The following is a 19,226-nucleotide window of genomic DNA, read 5'->3' as shown; positions in this document are numbered from 1 at the left end:
CTAGCAGAGATGGACAGGCCATCACCCCTCTGCCAACAAGCATACAGAAACCACACCCCTCTCCTGTGGGGGACGGGAGTGGAAACTGGAAAGACTGTGCATTCTCTTTTTTAAAATAGTTATTTATGTGGTTGTGCCAGGTCTCAGTTGTGGCAGGCAGACTCAATTGCAGCAGGTGGGATCTAGGTCCCTGACCAGGGATCGAACCTGAGCCCTTTGCATTGGGAACGCGGAGTCTTAGCTAGTGGACCACGAAGGAAGTCCCAAGACTGTGTATTCTATCTCTGCTGGACTGTTTGCTATTTAAATTAAATGCAAGTGTGTCTGTTAGATTAGGTGGAAATACAGCCCTCATCCCACAGTCCACCCTCCCTCACAGCACCTGTCCAGCAGGAAGGGGACTTATAAACACATTATATCACTTCATGCAAGCAGAGAAATTGCCCTTTTACTGCTGTGTTTGAGGGCAGTGGGAGTACACTTGTGACTCTCCCCTTCTCCCCCAACCATTAAACTGGGTTATACATTTCACAGGGCCTCTCACGCCCACACACGCACAAGCTGGTGTCTAAAACCAGCTTTGGGAACAAACCAGAGGCGTTTCTGGCTCTAAGGTAAACAAGAGGAAGAAAATCTTTCCAAAAAAAGACTCATTCCTGGTAGCTTTATTTTAAAAACAGGGGAAATGCAACTCCTTGCATAAACAGAATTTAAAAGTACAACTTCTTCCTCCTCTCTTTCTAACTAATCAAGGGAGAAAATGACAACCGAACTGTCCATACAAATGTATTGTTCACACACTTAGTAGAGTAAGGCTTATGCTTCGGGCCTATTAGGTAAATGACAATTTTTTTAACTTTTCAGGGCAGAGGAAACTAAGGAAAGCGGAAATCCCTGAGCCTTAATCTTGGAAATAAGCTGGAGGCCCCCTGGCCTGGGTGACTGGGGACCATATTTGGCTCCACCAGCAGGAAGCCAGATGGTGTCTTCAGGCTGTTTCTCAATTTCCGGGATAAACCCACAGGATTTCTCTGCCAGGAGTAACACTCTTGCTAAAAGCAGGATGAGTGACCTCAGATAGCTCCTCTGGGGCATTGGAGCCACTGGGGTCAACGGTGCTGTCGCCACCGACTCAAAAGGCCACCTGCCAACGTGCCACATGCCACTGCCAGGAGCGTAAACACACACACACACGTGTATGCACATGTATACTCCCCAGGGGCCGAGGCCAGCACAGCATCCCACATCAGACGGGTGGACAGCATGTCTGTCCCGCCACTGGGAGGTCTCTCCCACCCAGAGGAAACGGCAGAGACCAGACGGCAGGGCCTGGAGCCCACGCAGTCTGACCAGCGCCCGGCGGGTGAGAGCAGCAGGATGGAACCAGAAAGCGGGATCGTCGACCCTCAGGTAAGTCCTCCTGGGACAGAGGGGAGAGGCGCCGGGGGGCAGAGGAGGATGCTGAGGAGCAAGGATGAACATTCTGGTACTGGATACTCTCCCCTCGCTCCAGTTTATCCCTTTTCTCCCCATCTCCCTGCCGGACTCTCCGCTTGTTCTGAAATGTGTGAGAAAGGGACTGTTTGAATCCCTCTTGGGCTCCGCTTCCTCGTGTCAGTCAAAGTTAATTATGCTGCTTTTACCAGAAGACAATTGCACATCCCTCCCAGCACTTTTCCCCAAACCCCACAGCTTCTGTGAGGGCTGCGGGCAGTTCCGCTCCAGAGAAGAGGAAAGAGAGGAGTTTGGGTTTAGGGAGGGGGCAGCTGGCCAGCTGTGCATAGCACAGGTTGGAAGAAACTGGAGCCGTTCCCCCATCTCCGGATAAAGCTCTCCGGTGAGGGACAGAGTGTCTTCTTCCAACAGTGCACGATCAGGAGGAGGTGGATACCTGAGGCCCTTCCTAGGGGGATGGGCGTGGGGGCGTCACCAGGTCCAGTCCAGTGCCGCGGGAGGAGGCAGAGGGGATCCCGACGAGGAGGGTCAGGCTGCTAGGACTTGTACTTTCTGACTGTTACTGAGCAGAGTCGGACAATAGAGGTTGGATGAGGACTTTTCAGCGTCCAACAACTGAAGGATGGAGGAGTCTGGAGATCAGGAATTTGTGATCATGGGATCTGTTCTTAGAGCAAAATCTTAAGCAGCACCCCAGTACATGCTTCACATTGAAGCAGAGCTGTACTGTATGTTGGGCCAGGTTGGGGGGCCTCTGCCTTGGTTCCTCCACTCCTGGGACAAAACCACGGAGGTCTTAGAATTGCCTGGAAAGCTGTGTCCAAACCGCTGATGTGGTAGCATCTCGTCTCTGTGTCTTCTTCCTTGTCATCCATCCAGATGTGGTCCCGTCTGGGGGGTGCTGGTCCCTCCGCCAGTAAGGCTCTTGCCCTCGACTGGTTCCCTGACACATGCAGGTCTCAGCTCAAATGTCACTGTGTTGGGGGAACCTTCCCTCCTCCCTCTCAGGAGGAACCTCCCCTGATTTGTCCTCGCGTGTGCGTGTTTAGACGCTCAGTCCTATCTGACTCTTTGCGACCCCGTGGACTGCAGCCTGGAAGGCTCCTCTGTCCATGGGATTCTCCAGGCAGAATACTGGAGTGGTTGCCATTCCCTTCTCCAGGGGATCTTCTAGACGCAGGGATTGAACCCGGGTCTCCTTGCATTGCAGGCAGATTCTTTACCATCTAAGCCACCAGGGAAGCAGTTACACTGCTTACTCAACCTAATCACTCTCATTAGGATGTGAAGTCCAGGCCAGCAGGACCTCCTGTTTATTCACTGCTGGATCCCTAGTGCCCAGGGCTGTACTGGGTACGCAGCCTGTGCTCAGAAAATACCTGTTAAATAGTCTACGGCCATACAACTCTGAACACGCCCCATCCCATCTGATCTCAGAAGCTAAGCAGGGTCGGGTTTGGTTAGTACTTGGATAGGAGAAAATACCTGTTAAATGAACCATGAGTTAGAGGGGATCAACTCTAAGGTCATAAAAGACTCAGGGCTCCAACCCAGATCTCTGACCCAGGGGTGTGCCCTCTTGTACTTCATCTGGTTCTTGCCTCCACTGGATCCTAAGTAGCTGAGGAAGCAGTACTGCTCATTTTCAGTCTCTGAAGAACGAATTTCTTATGTGCAACTGGGCTAAGCTATCCTAAATTACAGGCTAAGGACTCCGTACTTGGGAGAGAGGGGGATAGGGCTACGGGGGAGGCAGGGTCAGCCAGACCCTGACAAATGTCTCCGCCTCTTGCAGGTGACTGACACAGGGGTGCCCTTCTTTCCCTCTCTTAATACACTCTTTTATTCTGGAATCTTAGTCACACTTCCCTCTGGTCATCTTTGTTTATTTGGTTGGTCAGAAGGCTATCCATTAGTTTCCACAAATTCCTGACTGGCCTCTGGGTCACATTAAGTCTTGGATCTTTTAGGAAGCTGCAGTCATCTGAGGTGGCAGGCAGTGGTTAAGGACAGGTGGGGCCTCTGTCAACTGGTAGCAGGATTCCACCCTCTCCTCCCGTGCGGCTACCACATGGGATCTAGTGGAGCGATGTGTATAAAGACCACAGCATGTCATGTACTGAGTAAACATTTCTTTCTCTGTCTGAGGATGGTTTTCCGGGGGTAGTTAAGCTCTGTTGACTGTAGATCAGCGCCTTATCCATCCATCCAACTGGTGTCTTCTGATCAATGGCCATATACTGAGCTCCCTGCTTTCAAGGTATGGAAAATTCCTCTTATTTCATGAGGTCAGTATAGTGGATTCAATTTCTCCATGAGCTAAATGTTGCTCCAAGACTAATTCTTAAATGTGTAGATGTGTTATTTATTCCAAAAAGGACAGATAGAATGTGAATGACTTACTGTTTTCCAGCCTGATCCCTCCAGTCCAAATTATGATGACATAGTATTTAAACCAGGGCAACTTTTTTTTTTTACCATTTTATTTACTTTTTATTTTTTAAATATTTATTCATGTATTTATTTGGCTGCATCGGGTCTTAGTTGTGGCACGTGGGATCTTTCACTGCAGCACGTGGACTTTAGGAGCTGTGGTGTGTGGTGTTAGTTGCCCCGTGGCATATGGGATCTCAGTTCCCCAGCCAGGTATTGAACCTGAGTGCCCTGTATTCAAGGTGGATTCTTAACCATTGGACCATCAGGGAAGTCCCAGGGAAGCTTTTTCTTCATATTTATTTATTATTTTTTTCTTAATATTTATTTTGGGCTGTGCTGGATGTGGGCTGCACGTTGCTGCGCGTGGGCTTTCCTGAGTTTCGGGGAGCAGGGGCTACTCTCTCGTTGCAGTGCTTGGGCTTCTCATTGTGGGGGCTTCTCTTGTTACGGAGCACGGGCTAGAGTGTGCAGGCTCAGTAGTTGTGGCGCATGGGCTGAGCATGTGGAACCTTCCTGGACCAGGGATCAAATCGGTATCCCTTGCGTTAGAAGGCGGATTCTTAACCACTGCACCACAAGGGAAGCCCCAGGGCAACTTCCTTGACCATATAAATATTGCTCTCCCCTTTATAATCCTGACCTTAGAGGCTTCACTTATGTTAAGCACCTAGATTAACCCTTATTGACCAATATCCCATCACCAAAACAAACCAAACCAAAGGAAGGAAAATATTTATTAAGCCTCAACACTCAAATAAAGCACCAAAGAAACCATGATACCTGACTTTGGAAAGCTTATGATTAAGGGAAGGGAATACATACAGTCAACTGTAATATAAAGAAACTGTTTAGTTAAAACAGTTGTTTCCCAAAGATGTGGTCCAATTACCACCAGCTGGTAGTAAAAGTATTAGCAACGGAGGACAATTTTCTTTTGTCATGGTTTTCATTATAGTTTTAGTGTGTGTTACAGAATATCTAACTAATCCATCAAACCTGTGATTTCAACATTTTTACTGCTTAAGATGAGGCTAAAGCAAGTGGCATGATACGCTTTAAGGCAGACCTTGCGACTGACGTAGGCACATCCTGAATGTTTCAGTCATCGTCTTAATTGTTGAGAAGTGTGATGGCTCGGGTGATATGAATCAGGGGGTGTGTGACTGTGCGTATTGATGGTTTCTTTTCACTAAAACCCGAAATCTTGAATAAAGTACAGCTGAAGTTTGGGAAATGCTGATCTAAAAATCATGAATTTAAGTGTCTGCAATCAGCAATGCAGGTGCTTTCCAAGGCCAGGACCGTGAGCCTGAGATGGGTGCAGTGGGCCAGCTGCGAGGGAAAGGGTGACCGGGTCCTCAAGGCAGACTGCCACTACCCAGGCATCACAGGAACTGCTCCCTCCCAGGCTCTGGACTTGATTGGTTTTCCATCTGCCCCAGCTCCCAGAGTCTGGATGCATGAACGGCTGAAGACCAGCCCTTTCTTCCCTTTGAACCAGTGATGCGTCCCCACCCAGAGTGTGGAGACCAAGATGCTCTCCCTTCTCCTTCCCAAACTGAGCTCTTCTCCAGCTTGAACATTCCCCTAAATGGATTCAGTCCTCAGCCCCCTTTTTTCCACCTGTGCTGGAGATGGAAGGAGACAGGAGGATGATAGGAGACAGTCTCCTAACATGAAAATTGCTCAGTTGTGTCCGACTCCTTGTGATCCCCATGGACTACACAGTCCATGGAATTCTCCAGGCCAGAATACTGGAGTGTGTAGCCTATCCCTTCTCCAGTGGATCTTACCTACCCAGGAATCGAACCGGGGTCTCCTGCATTGCAGGCGGATTCTTTACCAACTTAGCTATCAGGGAAGCCCTCAAGACTGGTACATATCAAATGCAAACTCAGTATAGAAGGAGTGTAGTACAGCAAGAGACAGAATGTAATGGGAGTGGAGGTAAAAGTGACTCATGAACAGGAGGGCTAGAAAGTGCTTGGCAAGTATCTTGCAATCGACATCCAGAAAACAATTTGGTCATACGTATCAAGAGGCTTAAAAATGAGCCAGTAATCCCACTTCTAGAATCAACCTAAGAAAATAACCAGACACATGTTCAGATGTGCAAGGATGTTCACTGAAATATTATTCATATAAAAAAAAATGGAGTAACCAACAATGAAGGAATGGTTAAATAAATTTTGAAAGTGAAAAGTCAAAGTGAAAGTTGCTCAGTGTCCAACTCTTTGCAACCTCATGGACTATACAGTCTGTGGACTTCTCCAGGGCAGAATACTGGAGTGGGTAGCCCTTCCCTTCTCCAGGGGATCTTTCCAACCCAGGGATCGAATCCAGGTCACCTGCATTGTGGGCAGATTCTTTACCAGCTGAGCCACAAGGGAAGCCCAAAATAAATTTTGACACTTCTGTTAATAGATATGGATGTTGAGGTTTGACAGAAAACAACAAAATTCTGTAAAACAATTATCCTTCAATTAAAAAATTAATAAATATAAAAAATTATATATCATGGAATTTTTTTTCAGTGTTTGGGAAGAATATTTCAACAAATACCAGCCTGAATGTGACAGGGGTTTGGAGGGGAATGGATACGTGTATATCTATGGCTAAGTCCCTTTTCTGTCCACCTGAAACTATCCCAACATTGTTAATCAGCTATTCTCCAGTATGGGGCTTCTCAGGTGGCACTCAAGTGATAAAGAACGCAGGAGATGCAGGAGACATGGGTTCAGTCCCTGGGTTGGGAAGATCCCCTGGAGGAGGGAATGGCCACCCACTCCAGCATTCTTGCCTGGAGAATCCCATGGACAGAGGAGTCTGGTGGGCTACAGTCCAAAGAGTCGCAAAGAGTCGGAAACAAATAAAGTGACTTAATACGCATGCACTCCAATATAAAATAAAAAGTGTAAAGGAAGAATAGAAAAATGCTAACTATATTTTAAGTCAAAAAATTAATTTATAGAGAATGTTTATACAGAACTACATAAACATTTATCCCAAATGCCTAAAAAAAGAATCATATAGGATAAATACATACAGGAAAACTATTCACAAGAAATATACCAAAATGTTAATACTGGCTACTTCTGGCTTATAAATACTTATTTTCTTCTCTTGCTTTTATTTTTACTTTTTATTTCCTTTACACATTTTCTTCTAACCCATATATTATATTTAGAGTAGGAAAAAAACCCTGCAAGTTAAAAAAGAAAAATAAGAGAAGTAGCTGTGCCTACATGCAAATGAGATTTGTGAACATGAGCCACAGCAGATACATACATACATGCATATTTATTTCCCATCTCTGACTACCATGGAAATAAACAGCTGACTAATCCATGTTAGTTGGTTTCTCCTTTGAAGTGGTTGTCCCACTTTTTAAAATTTTTACGTAGTATTAATATCTCAACTCTAGCTTTTCACATCTGAGAATGTGCTGAGAACAGACTTCAGAAATGTGAGGTCCAGGGACAGGCCTGCAGGCCACTGAGCTCCTTCAGAGGGACACTGTCAGACATAAACGGGGGGGTGGGGGTGGCTGCACCCTGGTGGAGTTACATCTCACGCCTGATGACCCCAGCAACACATCCTGCTATCATCCACAGAAGAAAGCAAAAATCACTGTATTACATAGAGAGATACAGAGGTGATAGCTAGACAGACAGACAGATGACAGAAAGATCTGGGATGCATCCTTGGAGGGGCAGTCACTAGGTGGACTCGGAAGAATGAACAGGACTGAGCAGCAGAGAACATTCTAGCTGTGAGGACAGTGTGAACAAAGGCAGGACATCATGGGGCATCTTTGAGGAAGGACAAGTAGCTCAGTTTGTCTAGACTACATGGTGAATGGAGAAAAGACAGTGAGAAATAAGATTATAAAGGTAGGCTGGAACCAGACCATGATGGACCTTGAAGGCCATGTCACCCTCCTCTGGGGTACACTAACCAATGACTCTGGTGACGGATGATGTTCTGAGCTCTGCAGAAGCACCTGGGCTTTCAGATGGAGGCCCTGGAGAGGGGCCGGCCAGGATGAAAAACGTGGCCATGCCTCCAAAGATCTAACTTCCTCCCAGAGCCGAGTTTAAAATGGCTACCTGCATTGAAATAGGGCAGACCTAGCAGATCCAACAGAATGAAGGCCTTGTTTATAGAGGAAAAAACTGAGGTCCAGAGACACATGATATTCAGCTGGACCTTAGAATCCTCATGCACACAATCTGTCCACGTCAGCCACCACATTGAGCCAAGTATCCGATGGACAGCAGACAACACTTCAGTAAATACGGTGTCTGCTGACTAACTACATGCTCAATCTGCAGGCACAGTGAAAGGGTCCTTCAAATACACCAACCAAATAATCCTCCTACCCACCCATCGACCATGACTCCGCCTTTAATGGGGAACAAGCTAAAGCTCAGGGAGGCCAAACACAGCATCAGGGCAGGAGGGTGGCAGGGCCAGGGCTCAAACCCAGGTTTTCTTTCTGCGCTGCTCTGGCTTGGTGGTTTTCAGATGTGGTCCTGGGGCAGCCGCCTCCAGTCACTTGGAAGCTTGTTAGAAATGCAAATTCTCAGTCCCCACTCCAGACCGTCTGGTCAAAGCTATGGTTTTTCCAGTGGTCATGTATGGATGTGAGAGCCGGACCATAGAGAAGGGTGAGCTCCTTCGAACTCTGGTGCTGGAGAAGACTCTTGAGAGTCCCTTGGACTGCAAGGAGATCAAACCAGTCAATCCTAAAGGAAATCAACCCTGAATATACATTGGAAGGACTGATGGTGAAGCTGAAGCTCCAAAACTTTGGCCACCTGATGCGAAGAATTGACTGGAAAAGATCCTGATGTTGTGAAAGAGTGAAGGCATGAGAAGAGGGCAACAGAGGACAAGATGGTTCGATGGCATCACCAACTTAACAGACATGAGTTTGAGCAAACTCCGGGAGATAGTGGAGGACAGAGGAGCCTGGCATGCTGCAGTCCAGAGGGTCACAAAGAGTAGGGACAAGACTTAGTGACTGAACATCTCCATATTTACAAGATCAGAAGCCCTGGACATGAGGCCCAGCAATCTGTATCCTAGTACATTCCCTGCTGATTCTGATGGACGTGAAGTTTCAGAGCCACTGCTTACAGACATGGCTGATTGATGTTGGGGCACAGAGGGGTGGGGGGCGTGTGGGGAGATGGCGTAGAGGCTCCAAGGCTGGCCTCCTTTCCCCGAGGTACTCCTAGATCCATGAGCCCAGGGGAAGCACTCACACCTGACCTGCAGGGAGCAGCCCGCCCAGGGTCCGGAAAGGATGGGGGCAAGCCCAGGGCCCAGGCTGGAGCGGATGCCAGGGAGGGGGGCTGTCAGTCTCCTTCTGAACCTTCTGAGAGCACAAAGGCCTCAGCCCCCGAGTCTAACCTTCTTGTTTCGAGGCAGACACCACTGCACTGTCACTGCTGCTGCCTGCCTGCCACTCACCTGGGGGATTTACACCCACTCTGATGAGAGACCCATTGGGGTACTGCAGCCCGGGAGAGAGGTGTCAGGCAGGCCCACCCTACCCTGGGAAGAGTAAGCATGATGAGGAAACTGTGAAGACGGATGTCTCTCTTCTGTCACCCAGCCCTGCCTCTCACACCAGGAGGGCAACTCCAGGCAAGAGTGGGGACTTCCCCCTGGGCACTCCACACTGCCCTGAGCGGGGGGCTCATGCTTTCTCTTGGGGTGGGGAAAAAAAAGCCCAGGGTCTTGGGTACAGGAGGAGGAAGGGCAGCCAGATGAGGTCATGCAACGTGGAGTGTCTCTGCAGAAGGGCTGCAGTGTCCCGGACAGCCAGCCTCAGAGCTGGGCGCTCGCCAGGCCCCACGCCAGGAAAATGGAAAACCCGTGGGCCTGGCCGAGGTGAACTCCCTGTTTCCACAGCCCCCATCCAGGAACCGGGGGAGTTCCCCGCCCCAGGTGCAGGGTCAGGCTTCGGTCTTTGTTCTGCGTGCTTGCCTGGGCACCAAGTCCAGGGACCCGAAGACTGCCCGGACGCAGGTTCTCAGTCCTCCTCTGCACACAACTAGCTAGTCTCATTCACACAACTGGGAACTTTCTCCTTCAGCTGCAGTTTCCTAGAAATGTGGCCACCCCGTGTTATGATTCAGACAGGGCTCAGTCCCTAGGGGTGCCAGGGCAGGGCGGGGCTGGCAGCGCTGGACCTTCGGGTCACGCCCTGTCTCTGCCTCTCTGGTTTTCACAGAAATCCACACAATTGAATGCTCATCCACACCCCTTGCTGTGAACGGTTTTCAACAGGGTGAGGGCTGGGAGTGGGGAACAGAGATCTTGCTAAACCCATGATCGCTCTGTTGCCACAACAGTCTCTGTGAACCAGATTCTGGCAGCAGCTCCAGGCAATCACTGGCCAGACAGCCAGTGCCCTCCCAGTCCCATGGGCCTCCAGGGGCTATGGGGCTCAAGGAACAGAAGCTTTGGACTCTGTGAAAGCTGAGCTTTCTCCTCCCCAGAATCTGACAGTTAGGGGACGCAGCTTGAAGAGGAGGCGGGGGTGGGGTGGGGAAGGAGAGCAGAGGGTGGACAAGCTTCAGTTTAATACAGTGTCCACTGGTGTCCCCAGACCCCAGGAGTCCAGGATTGCCTGTGCTGTCCCCACAGGCATTTCACAGTAATAGCAGCCTACAGGAGACCATCCTTGTGAGGGACAGAGGAAAAGAGAGGCCGAGGGATGGAGAGACAGGGCAGAGGGGAGCCCTGTTGCCGCCTTTTCCATCCTCCACAGGAGGGACCTGCAGTATTTTTCCTCCTCCTGTAAGGAGTCAGCACCCTCCCCCACCACCCCAATGTGACCTACTTATCTACTCCCTTTATAGGGAGGGACCCTGGACAGCATCCCAGTCCAGGGCAGGGCTGTCTGAGTCTCAAAAAGACGAGTTCTCTAATAAGGGAAATCCAGACACTGTAAGTGGGCTTCCCTGGTGGCTCAGATGGTAACGAATCTGCCTGCAATGTGGGAGACGTGGGTTCGATCCCTGGGTCGGGAAGATCCCCTGGAGAAGGGAATGGCAGTCCACTCCAGTATTCTTACCTGGGAAACACCGTGGATAGAGGAGCCTGGAGGGCTACAGTGCATGGGGTCACAAAAGAGTTGGACACGACTGAGCAATGAATACTAGACCTGTAAGGTGGTAGGGAGGTTGGGCAAGGCTGGTAAGAAGGAGGATGGAGGCTGGTGGCTCCCAAGGACAGTGCTCATCTGTGGCTGCTGGCCATCAGGCCCGAGTCACAGCCTGACTAAGGGGAAGAGATATGGGGCCCGAAGGAGTGGCCGGGGCAATCGAGGGAGTGCACAGACTCAAGGGAAATCGCACAGAACAGCCAGCTCCTGCAGGTTCTCCAACACACTGCCCCAAGAGCATTGACCTGAGGTATCTCACCTCTGAGCCCGTTTCCTTATCTGCAAAACAGGGATAATAATTTCTACTTCAGACGACGATGAAAAGAGAAATTATGTAGCCCACCCTCAGTTCCTTCCTAAAGAAAACTCGACTAGGTCTCAGAATAACTGCACCCTCAGGATAACAGCGACCCAGCAAGGAATCTGAGGCTCAAAGAAGTTAAATCATTTATGCAAAGTCACACAGCCAGGAGCAGAGCTGAGGTTCACGTTCCTGACTGTCTGCTCCAGACATGTGCTCTCAAATCCCACCCCAACCCCCACCAGAATATCACTGGCCTTAATGAGAAAGGGTTTGGCAAAACCCATGTCCCCAAATCGTAAGTAAATTTAGAATGCTGAGTCAGATTGGGGCTGGAGGAATCAAAGACTAATTGGCTTGTATAATGCTGTGGCTTTATCCTCTTGCCTTCTGGAGGCTGTAAGCGGCTATCTGCTCTCAAGCCGCCGGGCCTCCAGCCTGGCCTCCCTCCAGCCCTTTCTTCTCACTGCAGCCACAGAGAACACTGTCCTGCTTCTAGCCGTGGTTCCCGGCTGCCCTCAAGATCTCATCCAGACCCAGTGCGGCCAGGGCCCAATCTATCCTCAGTAGGTCCTAGGCCAGGGGGAGGCAGCCCTATCCTGTTTTTTATCAAATGTACCAAAATATACCCATGCTGCTACAGTTGTGTCCCCGACTCTTTGAGACCCCATAGATGGCAGCCCATGAGGCTCCCCGGTCCCTGGGATTCTCCAGGCAAGAACACTGGAGTGGGGTGCCATTGCCTTCTCCAATGCATGAAACTGAAAAGTGAAAGTGAAGTCGCTCAGTCGTGTCTGATTCTTAGTGACCTCATGGACTGCAGCCTACCAGGCTCCTCTGTCCATGGGATTGTCCAGGCCAGTGTACTAGAGTGGGGTGCCATCGCCTTCTCCCAAAATATATCTTTGCTGCTGCTGCTAAGTCGCTTCAGTCTTGTCTGACTCTGTGTGACCCCATAGATGGCAGCCCACCAGGCTCCATTCACTAAATACAAATGCTTTCATGTAAAAAAATTTTTTGAAAGGCTTTTTAATCATTTGAACCTTGAAAAATCAATTTAAATACTCAGTTTTCATACACAGGTGCTAATACATTTTTTCAGGCCTCAGATATTTGGGGTATTTGGAAAGTGCATAAGTACTACATGTACATGCCGGTCACCTCTGACTCTGTGACTCCAAGGACTGTGACCCGCCAGGCTCCTCTGTCCATGGGCTTCTCCAGGCAAGAATGCTGGAGTGGGTTGCCATTCCCTTCTCGAGGGGATCTTCCTGACCCAGAGATCGAACCCTCATCTCCTTTGGCTCCTACATTGGCAGGCTAGTATTGTGCACATGGTGCCTAAGGGCTGAAGGAGCCGTCTGTGCAGCGCTGGGGCCACCCCCCACCAGGCCTTTGTAAAGACTGTTTCCTCTGCTTTTGTTTTTCCTTCTATAAATGTAAATGCTCACACCATTGTCCCCTCCCACACTGCTCTGTAGTTTATTTATTTTGACCCAAGTTCACAGATACTTAACCTCTCAGTTTCCTTGTGTGTAAAACAGGAATTATAGTGACAACCACTTCGTGGGGCTTTTAAGAGGACAAGTTCATACATAAAATGAGATTCATGAACCATCACCTGGAAGCATGTTAGAAATCTCAACAAGATCCCCCTGAGATTCAAATGCCATTTCAGTTTGTGGAGCCCTGCGCTAAAGCACTGACCACAACGCCTGTTACATGATAAAAACTCAGTGACAACTGTGTTGATCACTATCATCATGACTACTAAAGGTCAAGCTTTTACAGTTGTCTCCAGTTTCCCTGTTTGACTTATTTTTAACTCCCAAACTCTAGTTCAGTGGTTCTCAAATGGAGTTCCTGGGGAACACTGGCCTCCCTGGCTCATCCCAGGTGAACGCAGAGGCTGCCATCAAGAGGTGCTTCCTGCTCTCAGGCAGCTTCCCTCCATCTGCAGGAGACCCAAGGATAGAGGCAGCTGCAGCAGGGCAGCAGCCGGGGTGAAAAGGGCTGCCAAGGTGCTCGAGGAGGCAGCTGATCCAGGCGCGGGCCAGTGGGGGTTGGGGGGAGAGGCAAGGAAAGTTCTATTTAATCTAAGAGCTGAAAGATGAGCTAGTAACCCAGGATTCTCCCCCAAAGTGGCAATGTGGTCAGCACTTAAACAGTGGACTGACTGCTCCCACAGTGTGAGAGGGGCTTTAAAGACTCTTAACTTTGCTCCAAGGAGCAAAGCCCCATCGTGTGTGTGTGTGTGTGTGTGTGTGTGTGTGTGTGTGTGTACGTGCACACGCGCTCAGTCATGTCCAGCTCTTTTCCAACCCCATGGACTGTAGCCCGTCAGATTCCTCTGTCCATTGGACTTTCCAAGCAAGAATACTGGAGTGCGTTGTCATTTCCTTCTCCAGGGGATCTTCCCAGCCCAGAAATCAAAGACGCATCTCCCGCTTGGCAGGTGGATTCTTTACCACTGCTCCACCTCAGAAGCGGGTAAGACATATTGTGGATCTAGATCCACTGGCTTTGCAGTTTCCTCCCCCACGCAAACAAGGGAGCCCTGAGGGCTTGAGTCTGAACCCTGTACGTAGTGTGCCAGTATGAAGCCCAGTTACTTATAATTAATTCTGGCTTCTTTGCAAACCAACCCTCAGTAGAAGCAGAACTGTTGTTCTGGGCACCTGGGGTTCCTCAACTGCAGGATGAAAACAATGATCCGCCCCTACAGGATACCTGTAGGGATAAAGTGGGAGGTCCCCTCCCAGGCCACACAGCAAGACAGAGGCAAGTCTGTCTTAAGTAGCAGAGTTCGGCTCTTGAGTAGCAGCATCTGGGCCCGCTCGGGCTGGATGTAAATTTCTTTGCAAGTACATTTCTTCCGACGTGTACTTGCAAAGACCATCCCACCCCTGCCCCAGTCCAGACTGCGGGGCTGAGAGGCTGCAACAGCCAGTCAGCAAGCAAGATGCGGGGTGGTCAGCGGGGGCCAGCGAGGGTCTCGGGTAACTGGCTGGTTCTGGAGAGAGGAGAATGGGCGCTGTTTCCCGTGCCTGACAGTCCCTGACGGATGCTCTGAGGGCTCCAGAGCAGACACGGCCCAGTGCGGACGCTCGCAGAGGCCCCGTGAAAAGAGGAATATTCGTTACACCACTTGCTTTACACGCAGTGCACTACAGAGGGCCTTTCCCGCCCCACGCGCCACGAGAGGCCAGCGCGCAGGGCCAGATTGGCTGAGAGGAGTAGAGCCGCCGCCGATTGGCTGAGAGGAGGCAGGGCCGCCGCCGATTGGCTGAGAGGAGGCCGGGACGTCGCCGATTGGCTGCAAGGGGCCGGGCCGCCGCCGATTGGCTGAGAGGAGGCCGCAGGACCACTCTGCGGGCCCAGCAGCACGACCGCGAAGTCAGCTGACTCGGTGCGGCTTCGGGAGGAAGCCGCGATGCGGCGCTGGGCGGGCGGTGGGTTTGGCCTTGAGCTTTTGTTACGTGGCTTTATCGCTTCCTTCCCCTGCTGAAGGCCGAGGCCAATCCTCACCCTTTTCTGGAGCAAAACACCCCCTCCCCACTCGGCGGCTCCAGCCTGATGGTAGAGGACCCCTTCACTTGGGGCGGGCGGACGCGCTGACCGTGGAACCGCCGGGGCTATTTCGGTTCCTTCTCCGCCCCGCGGCCTGGGCTTCCTGCTGAGTTTCCCTGCGCTTCCCTTAGCTCACCAGTGACCACAGACGCCGCTTTCAGAGAACTTGCTTTATGTCAAACAGACCATTTGCGTCTTGTTTGCGTCTTTTTTTTGTTTTTTTTTGGCCTGATTTTTTAGGGCAACGGTGCGGATATCCTTACCCATTCCCCCTCCCCCTATTACAGGTGAGAAAACATGCAGTTCAGAGAACTTAATTTGCTGAATGTCACAGCTCGGAAGTGGTTCAGCTGGGGTTCACCTCCTTGGCTGGCTGGCTGCAGCACTGTGCATTTTTCCCCTGCACTGCTCTGCCTCTGGGTAAGGCCAAGCCAGGACCCTGCTGAAGAATGGTTGTGGTCTGCCAGATTCTACCCTTGAGTCACACTGTCTTCAGAGACATTTGCAGGGGTGGGGTGGGGTGGGCAGGCTAGGAAATAAACTAGCTCTAAGGAATTGTTGGAAAAGATTTCCCCTGGAGCCTGTTTTCTTCAGCGCAGGGATCTAATCAAAACGAGTGATCTGGAATTCTTTCCTGGCTTCTGTGAGGAGCATCCTGGTTTAAGGCACGTTCCTCCCCGCATCCTCATGCCCCTTCCTGCCCCCTGACCCAGCAGAGAAAGGTAAGGCCCCGCATGTGTCTAAGGCCTCTGCCACTGAAGCTCATCTGCAAATCAGGCATAAAGGTCGGGAACCCAGAGAAGGAGAACGCGAGGCTTGGGCACAATCTGCTTCCAGTGCTCAGAGTGCCTGAGAAAGACAGCCGGGTCCTAGGTCCTCTCCTACTTGTCCCCTTGTAGTAGACACATCTCACATTCCCCTGGAGAAACCTCTTCCCAGGGGTAGGGCAGAATAGTGTGAGAAAGTGGCAGCTTTAAAAGTCAGATACATTGTACACCTGGAAGACAGGGTTTTTGTGTTTTGATGGGACATCTGTAAGGCCATGGCTGGTCTTTACTATTTAAAAATAGTACAAGCAAATCGCCAAGTAATTCCACCTTGTAAACATAAATACATAAGAGAGAAGCTAGACAAAGGGGATGCAAACAACTTATGCATATCCCTTCTTATCTCTTGTCCAAGCTCCAGCCGTCCATCCAGCAGGGATGGGTGGGGGCATCAGCAACTTCAGAGCTACAGAGAGGGTGGGGCGGGGGGGTGATTCTCCTTCTACATGGAAGTAAAATGATATGAACAGGGTATTCAACAGGTAAAAATACCGTTAAAAGACAAGGAGGAACAAAAAAGTTATCAGGCACCTGAGGTGAATTGATGGCTGTAGTTGAAGGCCCTGGAGCCAGAGAGGGGGAGGTCTGAGCCCATAGTGCTGGGGCTCCAGTATTGTATTAAAAAAAAAAAAAAACTTTTAACTTTTCTCAGGTGGGAAGCTAATCCCTACCCTTTTGTAAAGCTTCAGTTTCCACGTTTGTAAAAGGACTTTAGATAAGATGGTTCCTAAGCTGCCACACATCTGGAGACTCCTGATTCTGCAGCACCCAGATATTTTCATTAAATGATGCTCGCCTCCTCCATCTCAATAATGTGTGAATCATCTGACTGACTGCTCAGCTTCCCTGCCTTATGAGATCACCCCTGCCTGTTCCAATGCATTTGGCTGCCAGAGAGCAAACATTCCATGTGTGAGCTGGGGCTACATGTTGTTGTGATGATAGATCTGGCAAATTTGAGGCATGTGAGTTTAATGTGAAACAGCACAAAATGCAGTCTCCCGGGGGCCTGGGCCTGGTGCAAAGCCCCCTGATTCACTTGCAGGGGGTGTTGGTTGTCATGTGTTGGGGCTTGGAGGAGCCCAGAACCATCCACCTACCTATCTACCCTCCTCAAAAAGTTGTCCAGTCTACCCTCCCCTTCCATCGGGTAGGGTTCATTATGCCCATAATCATCAGCCTTGCCTGCTAAGCCAAGATTCTACTTCATAGAACCCTGGGTCTCTTCATTGCAGGCAGATTCTTTACTGTTTGAGCCACCAGGGAAGCCCCTTGAGAATCCACTGCTGGGGCTAAAGTCGTCCTCAGGAGGCACTTGCTAGAGAATCTGTGTACACCACACACGCAAACACAATCATGCTTCCCAGATAGCACTAGTGATGAATCCGCCTGCCAACGTTGGAGACATAAGAGACACGGGTTTGTTTCCTGGGTCGGGAATATCCCCTGGAGAAGGAAACAGCAACCCACTCCAGTATTCTTGCCTGGGAAATCCCATGGATAGAGGAGCCTGGTGGGATCCATGGGGTCACAAAGAGTCGGACGCGACTTAGCAACTAAACAACAAACACAGTTGTGGTAGATGGTCATGCTCTCTCAGTAACCACCCACAAACAATTTCCAGAAGGTACCAGGAACCCCTTATAGGAACCTCACACCTTCAAATCCACAGATGAAGCCACAGGTTAGGGTGGGAAACAGGATTCTTCTTTGCAGTTAATTGTCACACAGTGTTCTGAGTACCATCACTGAGTGTACGAAGGAGAAGGAAGGGAAAGGGTGCGGAAGGGGCACACGTTTTAACACGTTCAGCACAGTGGTCAAGAAAGCAGGCTCTGGCTCTGGATGGCTTGGACTTGAATCCTGGGTCTTCCATTTCCTTGCTGTGCTGTCTAACCTAAGGCAAACTATTTAACCTCTCTGTGCCTCAGTTTCTTATAGGATTGTTATGGGGGTGAAATGAATGAATTCTGGTGAAGCACTAAGAAATGCCTGCCCCATGTAAGTGCTCTATGAGTGTGACCATTATTGTGACAAGTCCTCCACTAACGACCTTACACATATCATTTAACAACCATTTCTTTTGAAAAGGAAAATCCAGGAAATAACTGCGTTCTACACTAGTTACAACAATGTCTGTGACTGGGGGTGTATGTGAGAAAGGAAATAAACAGATATTTGGACCAGCCCTTGTTTCTTCTGTTAGTCCTTTCTATAATATATAAAGTGTTTCTTTTTTCTTTTTAATTTATTTTTATTTTTGGCTGCACTGGGTTTTTGTGGTTGTGCAAAGGCTTCTCTCTAGTTGTGGCAAGCGGGGGGCTACTCTAGTTGTGGGGCAGGGGCTTCTTACGGTGGCTTCTCCTGTTGCAGAGCACAGGCTCTAGAACACACAGGCTTCAGCAGTTGCAAGTGCTTAGGCTTGGTCATGGTGATGCAGAGGTTTAGTTGCCCCTCAGCATGTGGGATCCTCCCGGACCAGGGATTGAACCCATGTCCCCTGTACTGCAAGGCAGATTCTCAACCACTGGACCAACCACCAGGGGAGCCCCCATAAAGGGTTTCATACAATGCCTGATTGCTTTTCTTTTTACTTCTGACATAATAATATGAATTGGAAATCTTTCCATATCAGAATGTGTAGGACTATCTCATTTTTTTTTAATCTCATTCTTTTTAAGTGCTGCACAGTATTACACAGTATGGATATACAATAGATTATTTATCCATTCTCATATATTTATTGGGCACCTAATATTTACTGTGTCCATACGGGATGTGAGAGGAAGCATAGGTGGCAAAGTCACACAGAGCATGTTCCCCAAGAAGCTTGTGATTTTGGGGGGAACCCAGGACTTGGGTGAAATAATCAGAGACCAATACAAGAAGGCATGTGATAAAATATTCAACTGAATTTAAAATTTAAGTGTCCATGCTAGTGATTTAATAGGAATTACAATAGATTGTAATGATGCAGCTGAGGGCCTGCCTCCTGGAAGCCTTGGCTGGGAGGGACAGAGAGGAAATTTACCCATTAGTTCTTCCAGCCTCACTGAAAGATTACTCAGGGCAGGAAGGACACGCCTGCACTCCCTTACAAGCTGCAACACAGCAGCACTGGTGTCCCAGCTGGAGGTGGAATGCAGCAGGCCTGGTGGCTCCTGCAGCTCGCAGGCGTGGGCAGCCCTTTGCTGCCGATGTGCTTCCGGGGGCTGTCCTCCCCTCCACCTTCTGCTGGGGGCCCGTGCTGCTCTGCTTGAATCCCAGGGGGTGCAGACCCCTCCAGGCACAGCAAGTCTCTTCCAGGAGCCAGAACGAGAGGCCCTCTGTCCTCCATCTGGCCTTGCTTCCAGGGTCGTGAGAATAGCTGCCCCATAGGCCGGGCTGGGGATATTCTGTGTGTAGGTACTCGGAAGCTTTTGCCAAGGTTGTATTTCTTTTACCCCACCCCTGAGCT

General features: G+C 49.8%; 1 protein-coding gene across 2 annotated transcripts in view; it reads left to right on the top strand.

Moving 5' to 3' along the window:
• Nucleotides 1-894: 894 nt before the first annotated feature.
• The window catches only part of NINJ2 (ninjurin 2), a 72,438-nt gene continuing 54,106 nt past the window's right edge, over nt 895-19,226 (top strand). The window contains exon 1 of one of the 2 annotated variants that reach the window (XM_086402488.1): nt 895-1,410. In XM_086402488.1, coding sequence (XP_086258614.1) covers nt 1,264-1,410 — 147 coding nt within the window. In that variant the 5' untranslated portion in view covers nt 895-1,263. The remainder of the gene's footprint in view (nt 1,411-19,226) is intronic. The other variant, XM_086402487.1, reaches the window with a different exon arrangement.

Source organism: Bos grunniens, chromosome 5, assembly GCF_055505025.1.
Source record: "Bos grunniens cultivar Pamir isolate PY7600 chromosome 5, Bosgru_T2T1.0, whole genome shotgun sequence".
Classification (NCBI taxonomy): domain Eukaryota; kingdom Metazoa; phylum Chordata; class Mammalia; order Artiodactyla; family Bovidae; genus Bos; species Bos grunniens.
The sequence above is the reverse complement of the archived record's forward strand: the minus strand, read 5'-3'. Positions and strand labels throughout refer to the sequence as shown.